The 23174-nt window shown below is 46.6% G+C and overlaps 3 protein-coding genes across 6 annotated transcripts in view; 2 read left to right on the plus strand and 1 right to left on the minus strand.

Annotated features, from left to right (window-relative positions):
• Positions 1–5669: 5669 nt before the first annotated feature.
• On the minus strand, positions 5670–11824 carry TFPI2 (tissue factor pathway inhibitor 2). 2 transcript variants are annotated; one of them, XM_075049410.1, is made up of 5 exons: positions 11530–11824; positions 11235–11414; positions 10628–10807; positions 9179–9352; positions 5670–6787 (listed from the first exon to the last, which is right to left on the minus strand). In XM_075049410.1, exons 1-5 carry the CDS (start codon positions 11609–11611, stop codon positions 6687–6689), a joined length of 717 nt encoding a protein of 238 aa, XP_074905511.1. In that variant the 5' UTR covers positions 11612–11824; the 3' UTR covers positions 5670–6686. The 2 variants fall into 2 exon arrangements, with proteins under 2 accessions (XP_074905511.1, XP_074905503.1); XM_075049402.1 differs by having other exon boundaries at positions 5670–6790; positions 11530–11802.
• A 2774-nt stretch (positions 11825–14598) lies between these two features.
• Positions 14599–19040, plus strand: LOC142040964 (guanine nucleotide-binding protein G(I)/G(S)/G(O) subunit gamma-11). Of its 3 annotated transcripts, none has more exons than XM_075049442.1 (3): positions 14599–14678; positions 15503–15606; positions 18716–19040. In XM_075049442.1, exons 2-3 carry the CDS (start codon positions 15511–15513, stop codon positions 18839–18841), a joined length of 222 nt encoding a protein of 73 aa, XP_074905543.1. In that variant the 5' UTR covers positions 14599–14678; positions 15503–15510; the 3' UTR covers positions 18842–19040. The 3 variants fall into 3 exon arrangements, with proteins under 3 accessions (XP_074905543.1, XP_074905535.1, XP_074905527.1); XM_075049434.1 differs by lacking the exon at positions 14599–14678 and adding an exon at positions 15169–15359 and having other exon boundaries at positions 15508–15606; XM_075049426.1 differs by lacking the exon at positions 14599–14678 and adding an exon at positions 15172–15359.
• Positions 19041–19232: 192 nt separating this feature from the next.
• The window catches only part of LOC142040943 (putative acyl-CoA dehydrogenase 6), a 95291-nt gene continuing 91349 nt past the window's right edge, over positions 19233–23174 (plus strand). The window contains exon 1 of the mRNA XM_075049390.1: positions 19233–19498. Within this exon, the coding sequence (XP_074905491.1) occupies positions 19367–19498 (132 nt within the window). The 5' untranslated portion in view covers positions 19233–19366. The remainder of the gene's footprint in view (positions 19499–23174) is intronic.

Genomic DNA, 23174 nt, shown 5'->3' on the forward strand with positions numbered 1-23174 from the left:
CTGGCTGTTGCATGAACACGGTGCGGGCAGAGGCTGTTCATGAGGGCAAAGCAGGAGGAAGTGCAGTGAGTCAGAGAAGGCTCTCCCCTCCTCCTTCCAGCCTAGGCTTCTCTAGCTGGGGAATGAACATCGCTGCACAACTTGCAAACTGTCTCTCCTGAACAGGAAGGAGCCTGCAAGAGCTGTGACTATTTTATTTTCCTCTGGTTTACCTTTTTCAAGTGGTAAGATAAGTCCTACCTCTCTTTCTGTCCACGGACCCATATGAGTTGTTTTGCAGTGGTTTCTTCATGGGGCTGAGGGTTTCAACAATAAATAGTTTGAGGGCATTTTGTGCCTCTGAGGTCTGGAGCCTCACCGTCTGCAGCTGAGACTCTGCATGCTCCTCCCTAACACCTTTCAGGCTGAAATGAGAAAGCAATAACCTGAGAAAAAATAAAATGAGTTTTTTAAAGAAGAAAACCTCAATCCTAAGTGCTACTGAGTGCTCACTATCACTTTCAAAAGCATAATTCTGTCTGTTGGGGATGGAAATACTAACTACAAGTGCCTGTTCAAAAATGAGGCAATAAAGAGTTGGATGATTCTCTCTCAGCTCCATTGCAATAGGTTTGGAAAGAGCTTCTTTATTGTATATCTGGAGATCAAGATCAGCTCTCTATCAGCATAACTGCAGAGTACAGTGTGTAATCTTTTTCTGGTCTCAGTTTTAAAACGAAAATACAAAATTGAAAAACAAAATGAGGTGAGCTCTACTTCAGTGACACATTTACTTTTTTCAGGTGTTTGTAGCTTTAAATAGTTCTACAAGAATTAGAACTTATTGTGATTCATACTGTTCAGTTTTATTTTAGTACTGCTTAGATTAATTCACACTAGAACGATGCAAAGTTGCTATTACAAGATCAGTTAAGGAACCTAGTTTAATTGCCAGTACAAAAGTGACACTTAGAATAGGTGTCTACTAATGTATAATATATCAGAAGGAAGAATATCCAAACTATGTGATGACTTTAAACCAAACTACGGAGATTTAAAAATTCCTCCTTCAATATAAACCAATCTCTAATTATCTGAATATTGCTTTAGATTTTAAAAGAAGAGTCTTGAAAAAGTTGGAAGGAACAAACCCTGATAAAACCTAATCAAGGAAATGCCTTTAATATTAAAACAGATATTTTCCAGCATTTTTATATAATAGGCTTCCTAGCAGTTTAGGTCCTAATGATATTTGAAGGCATATTGGAGTAAAGAAATGACTTAGTTTCCCTTCCCACCTGAAAGGAACCTATTGCTCCACCAGAGCAAACAATCATTTGCATCATACATCCAGCAACTGTGAGGGCACTGAAATAAAGGTTGGAAATATTATTTGCTTGCACCCATTGATGAACATTGACAAAGAAGAGCTCAGGTAAAGCAGATACATATGCTGCTGCAGGAGAATGCTGCTCCGTGCAAGATTATGTTTCTGCACTTAAAGGAGGTTATTGAAGCCTTTGAACTCGCTCCAAGTCTTGTTGAAATCATGGTAGAGTCCCTCTGGCTGGCATAGCGGGAACTGTACAGGCTCCTTGTGCTCCAGTGCAGCAGCCTAGATCCATGAGAGAGCAGTAAATACCATTTTTCATCACTGTTTCTCATCAGAATTCCCTCCCATTTTCAGAGAAGAGAAAAAAAGGGGAAGAAAAGTCTTGCTAGTCTTGCTACTTTCTACTGGAGGCATTTTTATAAAGAATTCTTTTTTAACATCAGTAAAACTCAAGATTTCTCCTTGTTGAAAACCACTGTGATGATGGAAAGCTTTTTTCTGGTTTGATAATGAGGTATATTTTTCACCCTTACTCTCTTGACTCTTTAAATAGCTTTTATTAGTATAATCTATACTCTTAATCTTGCTTCCCACACACAGAGGAGAAATATATCCCATAGAGAATTGTGTTTGTATGCATTTATTAATTACTATGAGTTTTATTACTGCATTTCATACTAAGCTTTAAAAAAAATTAAACATGCATTGCCCCCTTAGAAAAGATGCTGCACACTTGCTAACCTTACCTCCAAGAAGGCTCACTGAGCAAAAACATTGTAATTCTGCTGGCAGATGTGTGAAAGAATTTAACCTGTAGTTAATGCATCAAGGCCTTTAATAAGGATCTAGCATGAGAAAAAAAATAAGGCTTAATATTACCGTATGCTCACCAGCTTGAAGTTCAGCCCCACCAAGTGAGACAATGTAATGTACTTTGAGTTTGAATTGCATTTAAAACCCTTCACATAAAAGCAGTTATGCACCTAACCAGATGTATCTGGAAGAGCACCCATTTTGTCCATATTGACCTGAAATTATGATCAGCGCTGCCAGTACAAAGGCAACCTTCATTAAAAGGGACTTGGTTTATTCCCATATAATAGATAGAATGTTTTACATTTCATAAATTAGTCTTTAACTTGGCCTGAACTATCTCTCTTCTATGAATAGTTCAGACATGAGCTGGGAATACTCATTTCTCTGGCATTTATTTGGAAATCACAGCTCATGATCACATCAGTCGCTAATATCTCAAACAGCATGCTTTTATGCATCTTGTTTACGTAGGTATTTTTTTAATATCATTGCTGTTCATTAGGCTTTATATACTATGATTAATACCCCTTCTCCTCAGCAATTAAGTAATTCATCAGATGATAGACATTACTGTACAGGACCACCACACACTGAAAAATTAGGCTCACTTCAACAGAAGCAAGTATCTCTGTGCTAATTATCACCAGTGATAGTCTTTCTTTCTAGAAAGATAATGAGGTAGATTTTGCTTTCAATAACACTGATGTAAATGCATAATAATTCTGGCACATCCGCAACGTGATGCTTCCAGATTTACATAGCCATAGCTGGACTGAGTTTATCTAGTAGAACAGATTTCTTGTCCCTGCCTGGATCCACAACAGCTGCCCAGACCCGGAACAGCTGCCCTCGGCTGTATAGCTGACTTCAAGCTTAGCAACAAAATCTTTCACCTGTGATCTGAGGCACAAGTTCAGTGATTTTTTTAATGTGGCCCATTGTGTCTAACAAATAATTTTTTTTTTAAATAAATATTCCGTGCTTTCCACCTCCTCAGCTGACGAGAAGCGATAGAGGAAAGGGAATGCTTCTGGCGGTCAGAAATCTGACTCCAGGGATACAAGCCAAACTCATTGCCGTATTGCTCCTAAAGTATGGAATTGTGAGAGAGGAATTTATTGGGGCTAGTCACTGTTAAATTGAGATGTGGTAAAATTTTGCTTGTCATCATTTAGCTTATCAGAAAAAAGGATGATGTGTTTCCACATGGATTTTTTTGTTTTCCCTTTTTGATACTTAAGATTCCCCTGAAATACAAAGATGAAACCACTCTGCTACTCTTGAAATACTTTACAAAGCAATTCCCTGAGTGTTGCCACAGACTAAGGATGAAGACTCAGCACAGATTTTCATTTTTATAGAGTCTTTGTTACAGTTCTTCACAAGATATCACTAAGAAAAGAACTGGAATTATGGGTTGCAATGGAAAGTTAGAGAGCAGTGATGTTATTTGCAATGGAGTTTAGTTGAATCTGCTTATTTCAGCAACCACTGTTTAGCTGCAGGTATGACTGTCCCATGCAAATCACTAGTCATGAGTGTCAGTGGCACTTTGGCTACGCAAGACGAGATGAACCCAACCAATTATAATCACAGCTTCCCTCCTCTGCAGTAGAAATTTGCACTGTGACACATGATACCAGCTGTTGGACACTGGCTACTATAATAAAAGTTAATTTGCAGGATGGTATGGGCTGCGTTAATTTTCAACGTGGCAAAATGCTAACAGTTGACCCAACCTTGGGCCAGTGTTGTTTCATCAGCAAACTGAAAAAGGAAGTAAGTCATGAGTCATATAAAATGCTGTAGATGATAGAGAATTATTTAGATTAGTCAAAGCCACAGGAGTCTGGAGGTATATTAGAGTAACTTAAGAACATGAAGCTGCTGCACAGTGGCAGCTGAAATTCTCTGTAGCTAAAAAAAAAAAGGAGATTAAGGCATTTACCTGGAAAGACAGTACAATTTATACAAAGTGAAACAGCTTCACCAAGGGACTGAAAGAACCTTCCATGGCCTTGCCTCCCCTCTTCCTCTCCCCCCCACCCCCCCCACCCCCAGTCCTCCAGAATATTGTACAGCCTGCTCACTAGGAAACCCTGCAGGAATTATGGATGGTTTAGGTTAAATTTCTGTGTGATATCAGGTAGATAAGGGATTAAAACCCAAGCCTCTGATATTTCACTGAGTACCCTAGCAGTAAGCCCTTGGACTTTGAATTTTGGTTTTATGCAAGAAAAGAAAGAGCATGTGGAGCAGCCTCATTGCAAAGGGCATCCTGGGTGGAACGTGATCCATCAAGCAAGCTCTTGCTGAGCCCCTGAGGGGGCACGAGCAGATTATTAAACTGTTGGATCCCTTCCAGGACACTAGCTGGGTATCCCATTGCCCAGGACATGTCATGATGTGTGACCAGGCACCCAGTCATGAGACCAAAAAGTCAAGAGAGATGGAACAGCTCTCAGATTTTGGGCTCCCTTTAAATCCCAGGTTCACTGTTGTATCCCACCCCAAGATACTCTTATCAAAGTCAGACCCAGAGAGGTAAGGAGTAATAGTCCATTTCTCAAACAGGTTACCAGAGCTTATACCCCTCCCATGATGCTGTTACAAGATGGCCATCCTCTAGAGTTCAAAACAGTGTTTCAACTGAACTTTGACTTCAAAACAGGCTTGTGGAGATTTTTAAGCCATGGTCAGAAATCTGCAACAAATGCAGCTAGGGTCCCCCAAATGACAGTGCTAGGTATGAAAAAATATTCAGATGGACACTCTGGGCTGCTGCTCTAAGCAGCATGGCTGAAATTCACAGCCCAAGGGAAGGGACATAGGCAGGGTCCATGGGTAGCATGTCCTAACCAATGAGGTTAGACTGACACGGTTTCTGTTCGAAGGCTGGTTACCAGAGAAGAAGTTTGGTATGGGACAAACACTTAAAACTGTGTCACTAGTTACCTGCAATTTTCTGTCACAGAGTGTGCTCACTCATCTGCACTAAGCAATAGATTAATTGAAACAAGGTGTTTTTTTGAGATCAAGAGCCAGAAATGGAGTGGTAGAAAGACTATGGCAAGCACAGCCGACTGCTTTAATTGAAAATCCAGTGGTGAGAGAAAAATCACTAAGAAAAACAAATCTTGACTAGTTTCCCCATCATGTTTTCTCTCCAAAATGGGGATAAAGCACACACCTGAATTTTTCTAACTGAAAGCCAGTGTCATTTCAAGCAAATAGCCCACTACTCACACAAAAGCTCTTCAGATAGATAGTGTAACATCAAACAGGAGACCCAGCAGCAATCAGCTTAACTAAGCACCCCTTTGAGAGCAACTCTTAAGGGAGAGCCAGCCGAGCCATAAAATCTGCTGGGGATGAATGACATCAATGCAATTTACTGGCTTTCTTCAAATGAGACCTTAGCATAAGGAAATGATTTAAGAGACAACTAAACTCTGCTAGAGTCATAATTAGTAAATAATAGGTTCCACTATACATATTGGTGTATACAACTAATTCAGGATAATGACAAAACAAGCTCTCCTTTTTTTCCCCAAAACCATTTTATTAACATTACTTATGAATTCATATTTAGAAAATATTGTAGGTGAAATTAATTGAAATTCAGACATGGCTTAAATACAAAACATAAAAGAAGGTGCAATAATATCACCATAGGCATAATCTACCATAAGAAATACAATAGTGCCTCAAAAGAGGGATTACACGAGATTTGCAGAAGCTTCTGCTTTTCTGCTTTAACAGCCACTGTATAAACACAAATATCAAGATCCTCAGCAGATGTAATCAGCGTAGCTTCATTAAAATCAATAAAAATATGCTGATTTATGCCATACGAGGATCTGGAGTGTAACTTAGCAGAAATTTCAAATGTCATGAAAAAGTAATGGGTACATTTTCATTCTAATACTCCAGCAGCTTATTCATTGCCTTTGTCAGAGTGTTTATCAAAGTATCCCTATTCCCAATTTTCTCTTGTGGGATGAGCCAGATTTAAGTTTATACTTCTTTTACTGTTATGAAGGCTTCTAAAGGCCTTGACTATCAACATAACCGTAAGGGACAGTCTCCTTAATGATAGTACCAAAGTGTGTAAAATGGCAGGGCAATAAACCTCTAAACACACTTCTGAAAGGTTCCTTTTCTTTAGCAAGCAGAGGATGCCAAAAAAAAATCCATCGTAGAGATTTAGCTTTGTACTCTCCTTAGTTTTACTAAGACAAATGATTTTTCAAATCTTAATTGATTTGTAACAACTGAAATATTCTCCCAAGGCAGTAGTAACATTCCCCCATAAAAACATGGAAATCTAAATACCTGGCTTTGCCAAAGTATTACTGCAAAGACAACAGAGCAGAAGAACCAAACTTAGGTTCATCCTTCTTCTATTAAATGCAGTTCTTCATAAAAAGTAAGTTGGAAGTAAAAAGCGGTTCTGAAAGACAGAACTACGTCGGTGTATAAAACTGTGTGGAAACTATCTTACAAAAGAAGAAAGTGGAATCAAAAGGTGTTGCAAACATCCAAGTGCACATCAGCTTTAAGACTTCGGGTTATAAATCTGAGGTTTTTTAATCAGTTTTCTCATCATTTTTCTGCGGAATACATTTGTTGGCTTGTTGATTCTTGGTTTCTGAGTCCCTGCTAAGAAAACAAAGGAAGCAGTTAGCGAAAGAGTATGACAAAACTGTTACTACTCTTTATTGTTTGGTTTGGGTTTTTTTCATGTTATGCTGTTTAAGCAGTTAATCCAATAATAACAAACATATCAGAAACCGTAAAATGTGTTCTGGACACCCTATTCTCACACACTGTAAGGTCTCCAATGTGTCCACCTTTGGCACTGGAGTCCTACTTTGCTGCTTTTTTCCTGAGCAAACATCAAAGTCTTTTCTAGCTGTCCTGCAGTGACAGCAGAACGGAAGTAAACACACTGCTCTATCTGCAAAAAAAATACCAAAACAAAAAAAAACCTATTACTTCATTTCTCTGAACAACAGTGGGGTAAAGTCTAAATGTAACCAGTGGTTGTGGGAGACAAAAATGTAAAATGATTTGGGTTTCTGCACAGAACTGGGTTTCACAAAGAAGCTGCAGAGTAGCCAAAGACAGTCGGGGTTATCTCCAGAAATGCTTATGAAGGCTGTATGAAACGTGTGAGTGCAGTTCAGAAAACAAGTACTTTGCAAATTTGACTGAAAATCTTTGTCTTTATGCTACCTATTTACCAGCACACAGAGCCCCTGTAGCCAGTTCCCAGTCCTTTCGCTGTCACCCCAACATATTTATTTTCTTTTCCAATATAAACTTTTTTTAATGAAATTAATCAGAAACCTTTTCACTCCAAAACCTATAGCTCAATTTCAACAGTAGTTGTATATTTGCACAGGGAACGTCAACTGAATTCAGCTTGAGACTCCAAAAGGTAACATGAAAGATGCTGGGGAGGGAATTATGGGAGTGGGAGAGGAGTGGCTTAAGCTGCCTGAAAGATTTGCTTAATGTTCCTGTACACTCCCAAGCTATAGAAATGAATATGTATAGCTCAACATTAATTAGTACTAATTATGCCTTTAACTATGGGCTTTGGTTGTACCAAGCCTTACTGAACTGTGAAATCCACAAGTTGGTGAAAAAGCTTATAACCGATCCTTTATACTATCTGGCTATCTGGTGCTCTAGTTAGGAGACTGGCAGCATTTCCTTAACTTCTTTCTTCCACGAAAAGAGTGAGGAAGGGAAAAACCCCAGGTGGCTCTGGCTGGCTGTGGGCAGGGGCAGAGCACGGAGGTGAGACGCTGAAGAGACAGTTTCCTTCCTCCTCTCTCTCTGCACACTTAGGCTGGAGCCTGGCCCTACCATTTCCCAGGTGGTAATAGATGCAAATTAGATAATCACGAGCATCTCAGATAGACTTAGCATTCTATTAAAGGCTCTCTTATAATACTAAAATAGCAGAGACACACTCAGACTTGTCACCCACAGAAATATTACTGTCATGACTAACTGGCAGACAATATTTTTACTTCTGAGGACTGTGCTCAGGGTGCAGTCCTTGCCCCAGCCCTGGATTTCCAGCCCAGAACTGAAGAATCATCTCCTGACTTAAGCCTTCTGACTACACATAATAAATACTGAAGTACCCAGACTTTGTATATATCTCATGTTTGAAACAGAGCTACTTTTTGGCTGGTTTGGTTTTGGGGTGGTTTTTTTTCATTTTCAAAGGCAATGTACATGCTAGATACAGCCTTAAATTTTTTTCCCGTTAGTATCAATTTTTTAAGTATTGTGCTGTGTCTGCTTCCTGAGTGCTCTGGGGATCAACATATAATTATGCTTTTCACTCTCTCATTGATTTACATATCAAATGAATTAAACCAGAGTATTAAAACTTGCAATAGCTGGCATGAACGTATGACTGCAGGTAAAAAAGCACAACTGTTTTGACTTACAAGCACAGCCAGTAGCTGATTTGAATAAAACCATTACGAAAAATCAATTATCATTCCCAACCCTTGCCCTCACGGCCACAGAAACGGTTGACTCAGCACAATTGCTGAGGCAGAAATCTTTAGTAATGGGAGTGGGGAATGGGAACAGGCATCAGGGAATCAAGGGAGGATGGTAACTGCTGAAAACGTGAAGGAAAAAAGTAAACTGATTTCACAACTTGCTTTAATCCTACTTAAAAATATCTAGAAGAAAATGATACCTTAATTAGTGTCCATGCTGGTACTGAACAGTTAAAAGACCCATTCCTTGTGGGCTCTAGGAAGTTAATTAGTCTTTTTGTGTGCCCTTCTCTACACTTCATTCAAAAATGGTGTAACCACCTTGCATCGCACTGTTCTTGTCCGAAGGATTTAGTGTTGCATCTCAGTTTTGCCTGCCTTTGAAAACACTGAGTCCAAAATGCAAAAAGCATATGCTTGTAGCAAGCCAAGGTGAGTAAAATAACACTGAACACCTGTTACTGGTATTTGGATTGCTTTACCTGCTTGTGACTGACAAAATACAAAAAACTCTTACCTTTTCTGCAGACATTGTAGCAATCTGTTTCAGTAACGAAGTTATTGGCATTTCCACCACAGCCGGTATATTTGAACTCTTTACATGATTTAGTCTTGCTGTCATAGTAATAGCGAGGCACAGAAGAAGAACACAGTCCTTCATCCTTTGGGCTATAGCATAGCAAGGGACCAGCTTGAGAGGAAAAAAAAAAAAGAAAAAAAAAGAGAGAGAAAGACAAATCACATAAATGTAATCTCTATGCCTGGCTTCTTAAAATGTAGCTTGCAACAAATTTTGTGGCTAAACAGCCCTTGTTCCCATTCAATTGACATGACTGTTACCAATGACTTCAGAGACTTACTACATCTTATTCCTGTGAGTTAGGAATTTGAGAAAGCAACAGACAGTCCCAGAAAATAGGATTACTATCCCACTAGTGAAATTCATCAGCTTTTCCTATTTGTGGTTCCATCCATATGACAGCCAAGATATTTACATAGTCTGGCCAGAAGTCTTATTCCATATATATAGAAATATAACAATTCCAGTGGAACTACCTCTGTAGAGGAAAAAGGCACTGTTTTGTTTATCCTTGCTATGATTTTGCCAGCAAATCCTGCCTGCTTGCAGCAAAAAGTACAAATGCCACCACTTCCCTCATAAGAATCACGTTTCATTTTGCTTCAACCAAATTTTACTTTTCTTGGTGGAAACCTTTTATCAATTTATTGGATGTGCAACAGAGAAATAAAAAATAATTCAGCACTCACCTAAGAAACACTGACAATCTGTCATCAGCCAAAAATAACTGTCTCATCAAGCACTAATAAAGCTTAGGCAGTGACAGCTTTTATACATGCTGGTAGATCTCTCTTCTTCCAAGATCCTACCTCACACTGGATATTAACCTGGTATTTATGACAACACTTAGCTATAGTCACCTGCTCATAATTACCACCTCTCTTCTTTCAAGCTCGTATGGAGAGACAGTGAAGAGTCATGTCAGGCAAAAAACTTTTATCAGAAGTTGAGCTGGCGAGTGCCAAAACCCCAAGCCACCTAACACCATCTCTCAGGCCTGAATTTTAGAAAGGCCCTTCTGCTTTATATTACAATATCACTGCCCCGAACATGACTGCCACTTCCCATACATCTGCCTCAACACAGATCTCCAACCTTATTTCTCTTCAGATTATGCATGTGCAGCTCTCTAGAAGTCAAGAGATCGGTTGGGTGTAGCTGTGGGCATATTTAAGGTCACTGTTAAACTAACACAGCATTTTTGCTCTTTCAGTAACAGCAGAGAGAAGTGACACCTGAAAGTCTGCAGACAATATAAACATCTGCTTCATAGAAGTCTTCAAAGACACCACTGTATGGGTATCCAGAGCAAAATATCAAATAACATATCATCTTCATATCGCTTTCAAACCATCTATTTTATTAAAAATTTGGAACAACCATTACTTTTCTCTGGCAGACAGTGGTCCACACAAGACTGCAAATCTCTGAAGTTGTTGCCATTTCCGTAACAGCCACCATAGATGAACTCCTCACACCTCATCGAGCTCAAGTTAAAGGCGTATCTTTTTAGATGACTCCTGCAAGGTCCTCCATCAGCCTCCATCCGGCATAATTTGGGCACTTCTGCAAACAAAAAAATTTCATCCTCTGTAAAACCAACCCTTCATGCTATGCTCCCCGTACTGAGCACCACGGTAAGTGGAGACAAAAAGCTATTACTGCGGTCGCAGGCAAGTCCCAGCTTGTCCCAGTACCTGCAGTCTTTAATAAAGTGGGATAAGATTTACAGGCGGAATCTGATGCATTAATTAGCAGCTAGGTGTAATACTAAATTGCATTTAAAATACTAATAGTTAAACTCCGCACGTCACCTCTGAGACGGCTCGCCCCGGCTTCTCTGCGTAAAACCGGCATCGGCGAGAAGCTGCGGCGAGCAGCAGGGACAGACGGGGCGGGCGCGAAGCGTCCCGCAAGCGGCGCAGCCTCCCCCGTGCTCCCACGGCCCCCTCCAGCCCCCTGCCAGCCCCGGGGAACCGGTCCCCCGACTCACTCTTGATGGTCCAGCAGCTCTTCTCGCAGTCGTCGAGGGTGAGGAAGTTGTTGGCGTTGCCGTGGCAGCCCCCGTAGGTGAACTCCTGGCAGCTCTGCGTGTACCTGTCGTAGTACCAGCGCGGCACCAGGGCGCGGCAGGGGCCGTCATCGGGGGGCAGCAGACAGGCGCGCTGCTTCTCTGCGGGAGACACCAGCGACGGGGGCTGAAGCCACCTCGGCGGCGGAGGCGGCCCCGGCCCCGGCCCCGGCCCCGCGCAGCCGCCCGCGGGGTCCCGCCGAGCGCCCGCTCCTACCTGTGAGGGTGCGCGGGGCCAGGGCCGCGCAGGCCAGCGGCAGCAGCAGCGCGGGCAGCGGGAGGCGGCGGCCGGCAGCCATGTCGCGGCGGCGGCGGGCGGACGGACGGACGGACGGGAGAGAGGGAGGGAGGGAGGGAGAGCGAGTGGCTGCGGGGTCCCGGGAGCGAGCGGCGCTGCCCGGCCCGCCGGCAGCGCTTTATATGCGCCGAGACGGCTTCCCCGGGCCGCCTCCCTCCTTGCGCATGTGGTGGGAGGGGAAGGGCTGATTCAGCGGGGCAGCAGGTCCCCGGTGACCCGGCCGTCACCGGGGCGCGGCAGGCCGCACGCCTGCGTGAAGCCCGAGCGCCGGGGGGCGCGGGCAGCCCCCTGCCCCGCCGCCGTCGGGGGGGCCACGGCCGCGGGGCGCAGCCGGGGCCAGGTGGGGGGCGTCGCCGGGGCCGGCTCGCCGTCGGGCTGCGCCGCCCACGGCGGAGGGGCCTCCGTCGCGGGGCTGCGCGGAGCTGGCCGGGGTGCGCGGCTGCCGCGGCTGCCCCGTCCCCCGTCCCCCGTCGTCGTCCCCCGCCCTCACATTACGGGATGATGCTCGAAGAGCATTTCCTGTTAATCACGGCGAAATCCGGGACGGGTCACTTAGCGAAAGTCCTCTCCCCCTTCGCCCGGGCCCCCCACGGCGGCCGCTCCCCATTTGGAAGCTCCGGGCAGAGGGCGGCAGGACGCTGGAAATCGAACACGGGAGCCTCGGGCACGGCCTGATCCAGCCGGGTCAAGCACAGGCCGCACAGCGAGTGCCAGCAGAGATAACACCAATCAACCCGCGTTCCTAGTTCAACACTAACGAACTTGAGAAAACCGAGGCAATGTCAGTGGGCTCGCACTCCTGGGAAACCCGAGGGCCTGAATGGATGAAACCTCTGGCTTAGTTCAAAGGGAGCTCGATTTCAGGAAATATCAGGATTTGTCTTATTCTGTAGATTTCAACCCCACCAGGCAATCCAGTGTGATCTGGGGGAGCAGGGGGTGAGCAGCAAACAGCATACTTTCTAATCTATTAGAGCCGTTACATTAATTAGTGTTTACTCCAGATTTAATACAGTAAGAGAGATAAGAGTGGCTGCAAATTAGGCGTGCTCTCTATAGATAACAATAAACTAATCTGATCTCCTATTGTGCTGCACTCCCTTTACAGCAAAGGTGTTGGGCCCCAGTCCTTCAGGCAGGCGCTGCCATCAATGGGATTGTGATACAGGGCTCTGGAAATCTGTGGCCTGCAGGAAAGAAGCCACAGTCTGTATGGGCTGTAAGGAGGAGAAACTTCATAGCACCCTCAGGAGCTGACTTTCTCTCTATGGGTTCTGTGCTTTTCTTAGATCACGGAGGATTATGACCCAGTTTTCTGACATTATTTTATTTTTCATAAAGAGAAGAAAGAGGAGCAAATTTAATCCCTACCCCACCTCCGGGCTCCTGAGAGGATATGCATGGCACCTCTCTGGCTCCTTTTTCAGCACCATTCCTGTTTTTCAGAATCTCTAGTTGCCAAAGGATAAGTGGGTGTTTAGTGACAAAAAAAAATAAACCCTGGTACAGCTCGAGGCATCACCATGGGACACATCAGCAATGTTTTAGAATCTTACAACTACATCTGTTAGTAACAGGTGTCCCCATTTTTAGGGGTTTTGTTCAGCTTATTAAGCACAGCAATAACGCTTATGTCCCTCCAGTAGGAAAGAATAAACAAACAAACAAACAACATACATTTTCTATTTCCAGAAAAAATCAAAAGGCCATCTTTCTAACATTAGAAAACTCTCAAGTGATTTTAATGTGACTAGACTGATGTCCTTTAGTTTTCATTGGATTTTGTTGGAATTGCAAAGCAAGTCATTGAAATACCACTTTAAACAATAGCAGCAATATGAATGCTGTCATGCAAATACCATTTTCCATATTTTCCATTTCCTCTGTGCACACACACATACCAATCAAAGTTTGAGCTAAACCCACGTATCCATCAATGCTGCTGCACAGTGCAGTATTTATTCAGCTGCTCCCTTACTATAACAGCAAAGAAGTTCACTTAGATTAGGTAAGTATCTTTAAAAATATATGAACTAGAGTAAAAGTTAACATAGCAAGTGGTAGAAAGTCCTTTACAAACTGCAATCAGCAGAGCTAGTCATGTCAGCAGGCAGCTCACTGCAGGCTTTCCGTTACAGGGTTATCGGTACCAAACTGCAACTGTGCTTCCCACCCCTAACCACGTTAACCGTGTCCCGGAGCCCACCTTCAGATCACTCCCGCACCCTGTGCCTGCGACCACCACACCACACACTTTCTACCTCTCCGCACCGCAGTGTTTCTGCTCCCACCAACAGCCCTGGCTCCCCTGGGCCCCTGGCCGGCCAGCTCCTTCCACCTCTTTTGACTGGCCCAGAGACCAGCAGCTGGTGGGGTTTGGGGCTGCAGCTGCCAGTATAGATCACGGGGGTGTAGAAGTTGCATACCACAGCTGCGAAGGGGGGGATAATAGCCAGAGGGAGGCAAAGAGGAACTGATGTTAATGACCTAGCTAAAATAAAACAAATACAAACCCCAAGAACGCTATTGGAGCAGCACTGGAGAAGAAAGATGTACCTCTTGCATACTGCTGACAGCTGCTTACATCTGGCGAGTGGAGAGAGGAGGAGAAGGGAGTGTCATTATGGGGAGAAGCCAGAGGTGGAAAGAAGGAGGGGCGACTGCCTGTAGGGACCTTTGAAGTGCCAGATAACAGAAAGACTCATACAGGCCCATTTTAATGGCCTGCAGCTTTGTTCAGTGTAAAGGGTCGTGAATTCTGCCTCCACTAGTATTGTAGGAAAACAGCTGCTAGGATCAGAGATGCTAGGTGCTGTACGAACATGCATGCAGGGATGACCACGTTCCAAAGAGCATGGCACCCTATTTGGGGTCTAGACCTCAAAAGTATATGCAACCACGGGAGAAGAGTTTCCTAGCTTCTTCTCGTGTCTTCTGAACCCATCTCTTCTGTTACAGGGAGTGCTCCATCCTCAGCACCCATCGTAACTCCATGACTCTAGAGACGCTCAAGTGCATGCCAGACACAACAGCCCTCTCACGCAGAGATGCAATTCTGCTTTGCAGAGGTATCTACCCACAAAAGTTGCTACATCTGCCATTGACGGGCTGGCCGCCTGCCAGGACACTTGACCTGAGAGCGGTTCCTTCCCCACTCTACCCTTTAGTCCGGTCCATTCGTACTTGTAACACACAAGTATGGAGGAACGTGCCCGTGCAAACCACCTGCTGCTGCCTTAACTGCTGTGCCGAGGAGCACAGAGCCCAGGGATGCCGGTGGCACAGGCAAACAAGAACCATCGCGAGGGCCAGGCGGGGCAGAAGGAGGTGGCAGGGGAGGAAAGTTCTCACTGCTGGGCCAAAACCCCCGGCCGGCCTCGCTGCCTTTGCCCCACCGTGGTGGCCGAGAGGGAGGGGAAGGCAGAGGCCACCACAGGAGGGTCGCTGCAGCTCCCCGCTCCTGGCCCGGCCGCCCCTCGGGGGGCCGGGGCGATGCGGCGGCGGCGGTGGGGGGGCCGAGCGCCCTTCCCGGGGGCCGCGCCGGGGCGGCCGGACCCTCCCTGTGCGGGCAGCGCCCGTGTCAACGCCCCGGCAGCGGGGCCGGGGCGGGCGGCGGGTTTTAATCCGGTTAGGGGGGATTAGCGTGGCGGTTTAAAGGCCGGAGCGGCGCGGGGAAGGGGTGCCAGGCGCGCCGGGGAGGAAGCGGCGGCCGCCGCCGCCGAGCAGCGGAGCAGCCCGAACGGCACCGTGTGAGTGAGCCCGGGGGCGGGCCGGGGGCGGCCGTCCCACCGCCCCGCCGCCCCGCGCCCGCCCGGGGGCTCCGGCCCCGGCGCCCTGGCTGCCCAGCGGTAACCTTTTGTCCTCCTCCCTCCTTCCCTCGGCGCTTTGGCAGTGTAGACGATGCCAGCCATCAACATCGAGGACCTGAGCGAGAAGGACAAACTGAAAATGGAAGTGGAGCAGCTCCGGAAAGAAGTCAAGCTGGAGAGGCAGCCGGTGAGTGGCCGCGGAGAAGGGGCCCGAGGCTTGCCCGGCCGCCGGGGCGGACGGCGGGGCCGGAGCGGCGAGAAGCCCGTTACTCCCCGGGCGGGGGTGCGGGGGGCTCAGGCGGCGCCCGGGGGCACGTCGGGCGGGCGGCGGGGCCGGGCGGGGCAGCCCAGCGCGGAGCGGGAGCGCCCCGTCCCGCCGCGGCGGGCCCGGCGAAGGCAGGGGCAGCGGGACCGCGGGAACCGCTCTCCGGGAGAGCCCCGGCTCCTGTGGTACGACCGCAGCTTGCCCCGACGGGCCCGGCCACCCCCTCTGGGGCAGGGACCGGCGGCGGCGCCGGCCACGTCCCACCGCCTGCACCGCGTAGGAGCGCCGGTCCTCCGCGGCGGGGGCTGCGGAGCGAGGGGGGAAGGGGCGCACCGCCCCCGGGATGAGGCGCCCCGAGGGGCCGGCGCGGGCCCGCCGGCTGCGGCTGTTCCCGTCGCGTTTGGCACCCCTTGGCTTCCCGTCTCTGGCCAGTCCCTGGAGGCCGGTGCCAGCACAAGGCAGCCTTGCCCGGCGAGGGAGGAGCGCGCCGAGCTCGGTTCCCCTCCTCCGTAAAAGGCGTTGGGATCTGCCCGTGCCGGGCGAGGGGGTGGTGTGCCGGCGGGGAGCCCTGCTGCGGCACCGCTCCCCGTCCCGTCCTGTCCCGTCCCGTCCCGTCCCGTGCGGGACCGCACCGCAGCCGGCCGGGCTGCGGGAGAAGTGGCACGGCTACGGCCGCCCTCTCCCCCCGGCACCGCTGCCCCGCTTCGCCTGCAGTGGAGTGCCCGGGGAGGGGGCAGGAGCCACAGGACTGCTGGTGCAGAGCCGTGATCCAGCCAGCCTCGTCCCACAGGAACATTGTACTTGTAGCTATTTACACTGATTGTTCCTTTCCACAGGCGAAGTAGTTTCCAGCGAAATTTTCGTATTTTTGCACATTTTCTATAGATGAAAGACATGCAGAACTGATCTTGCTCCGCGTTGAAACTAACATTCTTTTTCTTTTCTTTTTTGTATTCTTCATGCCAGCAGAAGCAAACTCCATCTAAATAAACACTTCCAGTTAGCGTTTCTAGTTATAAATACACTTATATGTGGGAATCGGTGGCATTAGTCACACTAATTCCATTGTAGGTGTAGGTGTTTAGCCCCAAAAATAAGAAAGCCACAGTTACGTTTTAGCTGTCGGTTAGGTTTGTTGATTGTAGATGTTATGGTATAGTCTAAAGCTCCAGCAGTATCAAGGGCTCCATGTCCAAGTACTATAGATACCTGTATCATCCCTCAGAGGGTTCCCAAGCAACTGAAATACGCTCTGTAGCATGTACAGCTTTTGATTTTCATGATAATAATAATTAAAAATTCTTGCCTGCATTTTTGGAATAAACCAAAAGCCTGATCACTTTAGGGAAATGGGTATTTTCAAATCACCTGTAGAAAAGCACAGACAACATCCTCAATTTTACCAGTGCATTATAACAGAAATTTCACAGTGCGAATGAAATCTGTGTTGTAGTTGTCACAGTCCCCTGCTACCTGAATGGGTGTAACAGGGATGGGGAAATGGAGAAGCCACACTTCTGTTGCTGCTGAAAGTAAAAAACGTGTAGCCAAAGTTTTCTTGACCCCTTCCTATACTTTTACAGCACAAAGAGGAAATATTCTTTGGAATAATTTCTTGAATAAAAATGTCTGAATGTGTATTTAAGCAGACATTTTTGTCTTCTATGTGAAAAAGATCCTGATAGTGCTGATTGAAGTAAAACAAACCCTGGTCCTGCATATACTTGGAGCACATCTTTGCTATAGCAAAAGGTGCCCCAGTTTGAATGAACAGGGTTTGCGAGGCACAGAAGAGCAAAGCACGTGTAATGGGATTTGTAGGTCCAAATTCTTCATTGCTGTAAGGCAGGCAGAGGTAGTTTAGACCTTATTTTATGCACTGTTTAATTGGGAATTAAGTCTTGAGTTCTTTCTGATGGCTTAAAGCTTAATTTTGCACAGGTCATGCTCCCTTGGTCTGTGGTACAGCAGGTAAATTCATTGGTTCTCTTGCCATAATTTTACCTATGGAGTAAAATATAATTAACAAAGGCAGCAAGGGGCCTTAAATTAGAAATACTAGTCATCTAGTAGCCTGGCCAACAGCTGGTTCCTGCTGCTGACTCTGCACTGCTGTGCCTCTGCAGGGATTGCGGGTAGGAAGGGAGGAGGTGGGGACGGAGCTGGGAGCGTGTCCTCAGACATGTCAGGTATTGGAGCACCTAAGGACAGTTTCTGCTGACACACGGGAGGGAAATGAGAGACACGTGTGGACAAGGATCCTCTGGAGCTGGTGGGATTTGCTTGTGCACCCTCAGGCTCCGCAGACACTATTACTACATGTGCTGCATGTGCTCCTGTCTCAGTGAACACAAGCTAAACCCATTTCTTCTTCACAGACGGATTCTATGCTGACATACCTACATCAGTGCTAGTTTACTATGAACATCATGCAAATTATGTTCTCTCATAACACAATAGGCTGCTTTATTAACAGTTGTTCAAAATAACCCCAGGTAACCTGTAAGGAAATTGTCTTTCCTAGCCAGGTCTTTGCTCCCATTCAAGACGCATGGTTGCTATTACAGAACCGCAAGGTGAGAATTTGTATTACCACTGAAAAATCATTACTGAATGTTTTGTTTGGGAAAAACACATGAAGTCGTAAATACTTTGAAATTGAATTGAAAGTTACTGATCCTGAACCCCTTGACCATAAGTCATGCTTACGCCGAGGGAGAGTGTGATCCGCAGCTTAATAAAACTATATTGGCAAATTGAAAAAAAAGTAAGTTTAACTATGCAGCAACTGCTGTTCTGAGTGGCGTATACATTCCCAGTGACACTCACATGTTCTGTGAATGTCGGGCTGTAGAAAAGTGGAGGGAAGCTGAGTCTGCACGTGCTTAGTGCTGGCTTTGTGGTCAGATCTTTTATGTTTGATGGGAAGGTAAGTAAGAGAAAGAAGGGCGCGAATTCACGGGTTTGCTGTTCTGATGGGCACGGTGAGCTCCGGCCGTAACGCAGCCACTTCTCTGCTCTTTCACTCGAGGTGTCCAAGTGCTCCGAAGAGATCAAGAACTACATCGAGGAGCGGTCGGGCGAGGACCCGCTGGTGAAGGGGGTTCCCGAGGAGAAGAACCCCTTTAAGGAGAAGGGAGGCTGTGTCATCGCTTAGGAAAACGAACCCAGCGCCTGCCACCGGAGCAGACACTCTCGTTGTACCTGTAGGGAGTCACTAGCGTGTCCCCACCGCCGCCGGTCCTTGTTGAACGAGCGCAGGAGCGGATTTCTTTTTTTTTTTCCCTTACAAAAATAAAGAAACCAACCCGAAAGCAGCCGGGACCCGCGTCGGTCGCTCGGCAGGGACGGCTGTCCCCCGCTCCCCGGCGCGGCCGTCCCTCCTCCCGCGGCGGGGACGGCTCCTTTCGCCTCGCGGCGCCCGCTTTCGCCACCCGTTTATCGGTTGCTTCATGGCTATTCGTTGGCATTAAAGGAAACCTGCCTGTAACCCGAGAGCCTGCCGTGGCTTGCTGCGGGGGAGAGGAGCCGCAGGAGGGGCGGGACGGGACGGGGCAGTGCAGGGGCCGCCGCGGCGACCCGCACCAGCCGTTAAAGCTCGCCCGGCCAGGCCGCGGCCCTGGCCCTGGCCCTGGGCCTGGCCGGCGCGGGCCTGAGGGGAGCGGGGCGGGCGGTGGCGGCCATGGCGCTGCGCGGCGGCCGGCGCTGGGCGCGCTTGGCCTCGGCGCTGCGCGGCGGCAGCTCGGGGCAGCGGCACGGCGGGCGCGTCGGCGACACGCCGCGGTACCACGACTTGCGGGCGGCCCTCAGGAAGGTACCGGGGCGGGAAGGGAAAGGGACGGGAGGGGGGGAGGCAAGCGGCGGCTCTTCCCCGCGGCGGGCGGGCCCCGGGGGGACACCCGGCCGCGCCGCCCCACCGCCCGGAGCGGCTCGGGCTGTGCTTAAATAAGTCAGCTTCCCCCTGCCGGTGTCCGAAACGACGCCATGCGTCCCCCGCATGTGACACGGCGAGTAGCGAAACGCTTCCCTGCTGTGTGCGCTGCCACGGGCTGAGCGGGTGGGTTTGGGCGAGCGCGCCCCGTCTGTCAGTGTGCCACAGCCGGGCCCTGCTGCTGTCTGCGAGCTGCTGCCGTGAGGGCCCTCCCCGCCCGCTGCAGAACGGCGGGTTAAGGTCTGGCTGTGGGTGCGGAGCAGAAGGAAGGGCAGAACAGAGCCCGTTTGCCATTGCGCTCTTTCTAGAGGGGAGTAGCGGGAGGTTCCTGTAAAACTGAACCATAAAGCAAGAGGGAAGGAGGCACTTCTGGTAAGGTAACGACACGTGTTAATGGAATGCCAGATGACAGTCTGCAAGTCGTGGTGGTGTTGGTGGACTCCCTAGGTTCCCAACAGGGAGATCAGTGTCACCTGTAGAAGACTGTGGTGTAAGCAAGCACACCTGTCAAAGTTAGAGAATTAGGTGGTTTGGAGGTGGAAAGCCCTGCTGTGGTGCACGTTGTGCGGGCCTGGGGCCACCTGTGTGTGAGAGACATCTGCCTGGATGAACCGATGAGAAAAGTGCTGAACTTCAGTACCTACTACAAGGAGTAAACAGCATTATCATGGCAGCCACACACGAACAACCAGGATGTGCATTCAGAAGTAGGCGTGATGGCGTGTAAGGACTCGTCCCTCATTTACCTGTAGCTAAGTTTACAAGTCCTAGCTCGTGCTGCAGTGCTCTGCTGTAGCTTTTTAAAAGCAGTACACGCTGTATTGCCAAATACTAACACGTTTATGTGACTTTAGAGCTGTGCTCTTGTATCTTTGATAGATGCTTTTTAAAATTACTTGAGGAATCTTATATACTCATGGATAAATCTAACCTTTTCCAAATTTCACCTCTTTCCCAGTTCACTGTGAGCGGAAGATAGTGGAACTGCTTCTGAGTCATGTGATTTTTACTTCAGTTTTCTTTTTAGGAAATAACTTTCACACTTCCAGTGTTAAAACAAGATATCCCAAAGGCTGTTTAATTAGTCAAGTTTTCTGTCGCTAACATGAGGCTTGTTATCCTTGAGCTTTAGCAGTTGTGGTTTCATCTTTGGTGTTATAAAAAAAGAAACCTGAGCAATAAGGAAAAGCGATGCATGGCCAGTCTGTTTCTTAAGAAATTAATTCATTATAAATTCCTGCACCTTCTGCAAAGCAAAAATAAGGTGATGGAAAGGATCAGTAGAAGAACTTGGAAATTAATCCTCTTCTCTCACCTGGATTAATAGTACAGGATTTTGTAGCTAGCACCATAGCGTCAAGTTTGAGCTGAAGCTGTCTGGAGTGAGCCTTTGCTCTGTGTATCTGTGGAGTCATCTGGCCGCTGAACTTGTTCCCTGGCACGCTGCTCCCTGTTACCTGCCTGAGCACTACAACTGCATTAGTGAAAAAAATCAATGTCCTCCTGAAATCCAGAGGACAAGGCCAGACCTTGTGAAGGCAGTAATCTGGATCTGAAGTCCTACTTTGTGTGGATAGGTTAAGGCACATGTTGTTTTGTATCTCAGGTGTTTGCAGCTATGTATTTACAGAGGGATCATATGGGGGGGGGGGAATGTGGCTGTATTAGTGTCTGCTGGTGCAATGTTTGCTGCTGTGCTGTGTGACGCAATGTATTTGTAAAAAAATGCAAATGCCTCCCCCGCCTTGTTTTTATTCCCCCCCCTGCCTGTTGAAGTACAGCTAACAGTATGCCCTACCTTGCTGGGTTTAGTGCAGATAATTGTATCTGAGCTAAGAGGGAATGTGATGTTACATTTATCACATAAATCCCTGTGATGAATATATTGTAGAAGAAATTATGGTAAGAAACATAAACCCGATTTTATCATTGTCCTGTATTTTACAAAATGTTTATATACCATTTATTTTAGATTTTAAGTGATCATATAGGAAAAAAAACCCACCAGTTTTGTCAAATCCAGTCTGATGTTGTTCACCCCAAAGCTTCTAGCAGTCAATGTTTATTTTAGCTTAAGTTAGGCCTGGCCCCAGTGACTTTAGGATAAACTGAAAACTAAAGTCTTTGGGAGAGAATGACTACTCAGGATCTGTAACATGTTTTAAGTGTACCTGTTAGGTAATTTGGGGCACTCTTTCCACTAGCTGAATCCAGATGCAGCTACCAGAGCGATGGGAGAAATGAGCAGTGCAGTTTCATAAGTGAGAACTGTTACTTTTTTGCCTCCATTAATTTTATTTTTTACTCTATTAAATTAATGTATTTTAAATGATCTGTAATTTTCCAATTGTTCTGAGCAGGATGAGGAAGAGACTCGTATAATTCCAGGGGGCTGTTTTTAGCAAGGGTATTGAAATAACCCTGTGAGTGGTTTCCTTTACAACTTCATAGGTCACCACCCTTCCTCTTGGAAATCGAAAACGTAACTTTTCCTTAACTTGTTGAACAATGCTTGCAGTGCACTGGTATCCTACAGCTTGCTGCAGTAATTAAATTATAGTATAACTGGCTTGAAGGAAAAAGGTTTAACCTACTCTGTGTGTGTATGCATAACAGCATGCATATATATATAGAGAGAGAGGATATATATATGCTGTCCATTTTTCTTTTCCTCTGGCATTAGTAGTAAGAAGCTTTGGGAAATAGGTTTGAAAGGATTGGCATATATTTTGCTGGAGTTGCATGTAATATAAATGAGATTTCATTTTATATCCAGTGGTGTCTTGGTCTAGTTACACTATGTTACATCTCTGTAGGATAAGAGGGGTTTCCTCTGTGGCAGTGAGACTCCACCAAAGGACACCATTACCTGATTTGCCACTCTTGGCTTATATGTCATGAGTTTCTGTTTATTATGTATTTTTACAAGAATTAAAGCTGCTTCATGTTAGAGCATCCAGGATCTATTAAATTAAATATTGACATTCACTTTAACTTTCCAGTAAAATTACTGTAAATTAGCTGTCAAAAGAATGTGGCTCTTTTTGACCTGCAAAATACTGAAGGGTGACCACCATTGCTGCTGGAGCACCTTGGATGGAGTTAGTTTATTTATCTTTGTAGCAAGTCATAAAAACCAGTAACAGAATAGCATAGTAGGTTGCTGGTATTACAAATAAATCACTTAAAAGTTAGTTTCTCGCTAAATTGGGAGGGAGAAAAGACACAGCTGAATCTGCAAAATACATGAGTTGCATCTGTAATTTTAAAACCTTATTTAACATGCACCTGAAGTAAAAGTTTCAGGAAGGAGACAGTTAAAAAATGTAACATCAGTAAGGCTCATAGATTTTGCACTGAGTGCCCTTCTGTCCAAGGGAAGCAAAATGTATTCCCAGATTCTGGGGTATTTGCAGTAGCCTTTGTCATCTTGTGTCTGACAGAAACATCATATAAACATTTAGGGGCTAGTTCTTTTGATGGTATAGATAAACAATATCCTTTACTACTGGCAAGAATTTTTGGTGGTAATTTAACAGAGAGCAAATTTTCATAATTG

This window comes from Buteo buteo, chromosome 2 (assembly GCF_964188355.1).
Source record: "Buteo buteo chromosome 2, bButBut1.hap1.1, whole genome shotgun sequence".
Lineage (NCBI taxonomy): Eukaryota > Metazoa > Chordata > Aves > Accipitriformes > Accipitridae > Buteo > Buteo buteo.

Excerpts from the sequence above, each read along its gene's own strand:
- LOC142040964 (XM_075049442.1), top strand. The coding sequence starts at position 15,511 with ATGCCAGCCATCAACATCGAGGACCTGAGCGAGAAGGACAAACTGAAA. Across the intron at positions 15,607-18,715 it reads TCAAGCTGGAGAGGCAGCCG|GTGTCCAAGTGCTCCGAAGA; the intron begins GTGAGTGGCCGC and ends CTTTCACTCGAG.
- TFPI2 (XM_075049402.1), bottom strand. The coding sequence starts at position 11,611 with ATGGCTGCCGGCCGCCGCCTCCCGCTGCCCGCGCTGCTGCTGCCGCTG. Across the intron at positions 9,353-10,627 it reads CCACTGTCTGCCAGAGAAAA|CTGGTCCCTTGCTATGCTAT; the intron begins GTAATGGTTGTT and ends TTTCCTCTCAAG. Across the intron at positions 6,791-9,178 it reads CTACAATGTCTGCAGAAAAG|CAGGGACTCAGAAACCAAGA; the intron begins GTAAGAGTTTTT and ends TTGTTTTCTTAG.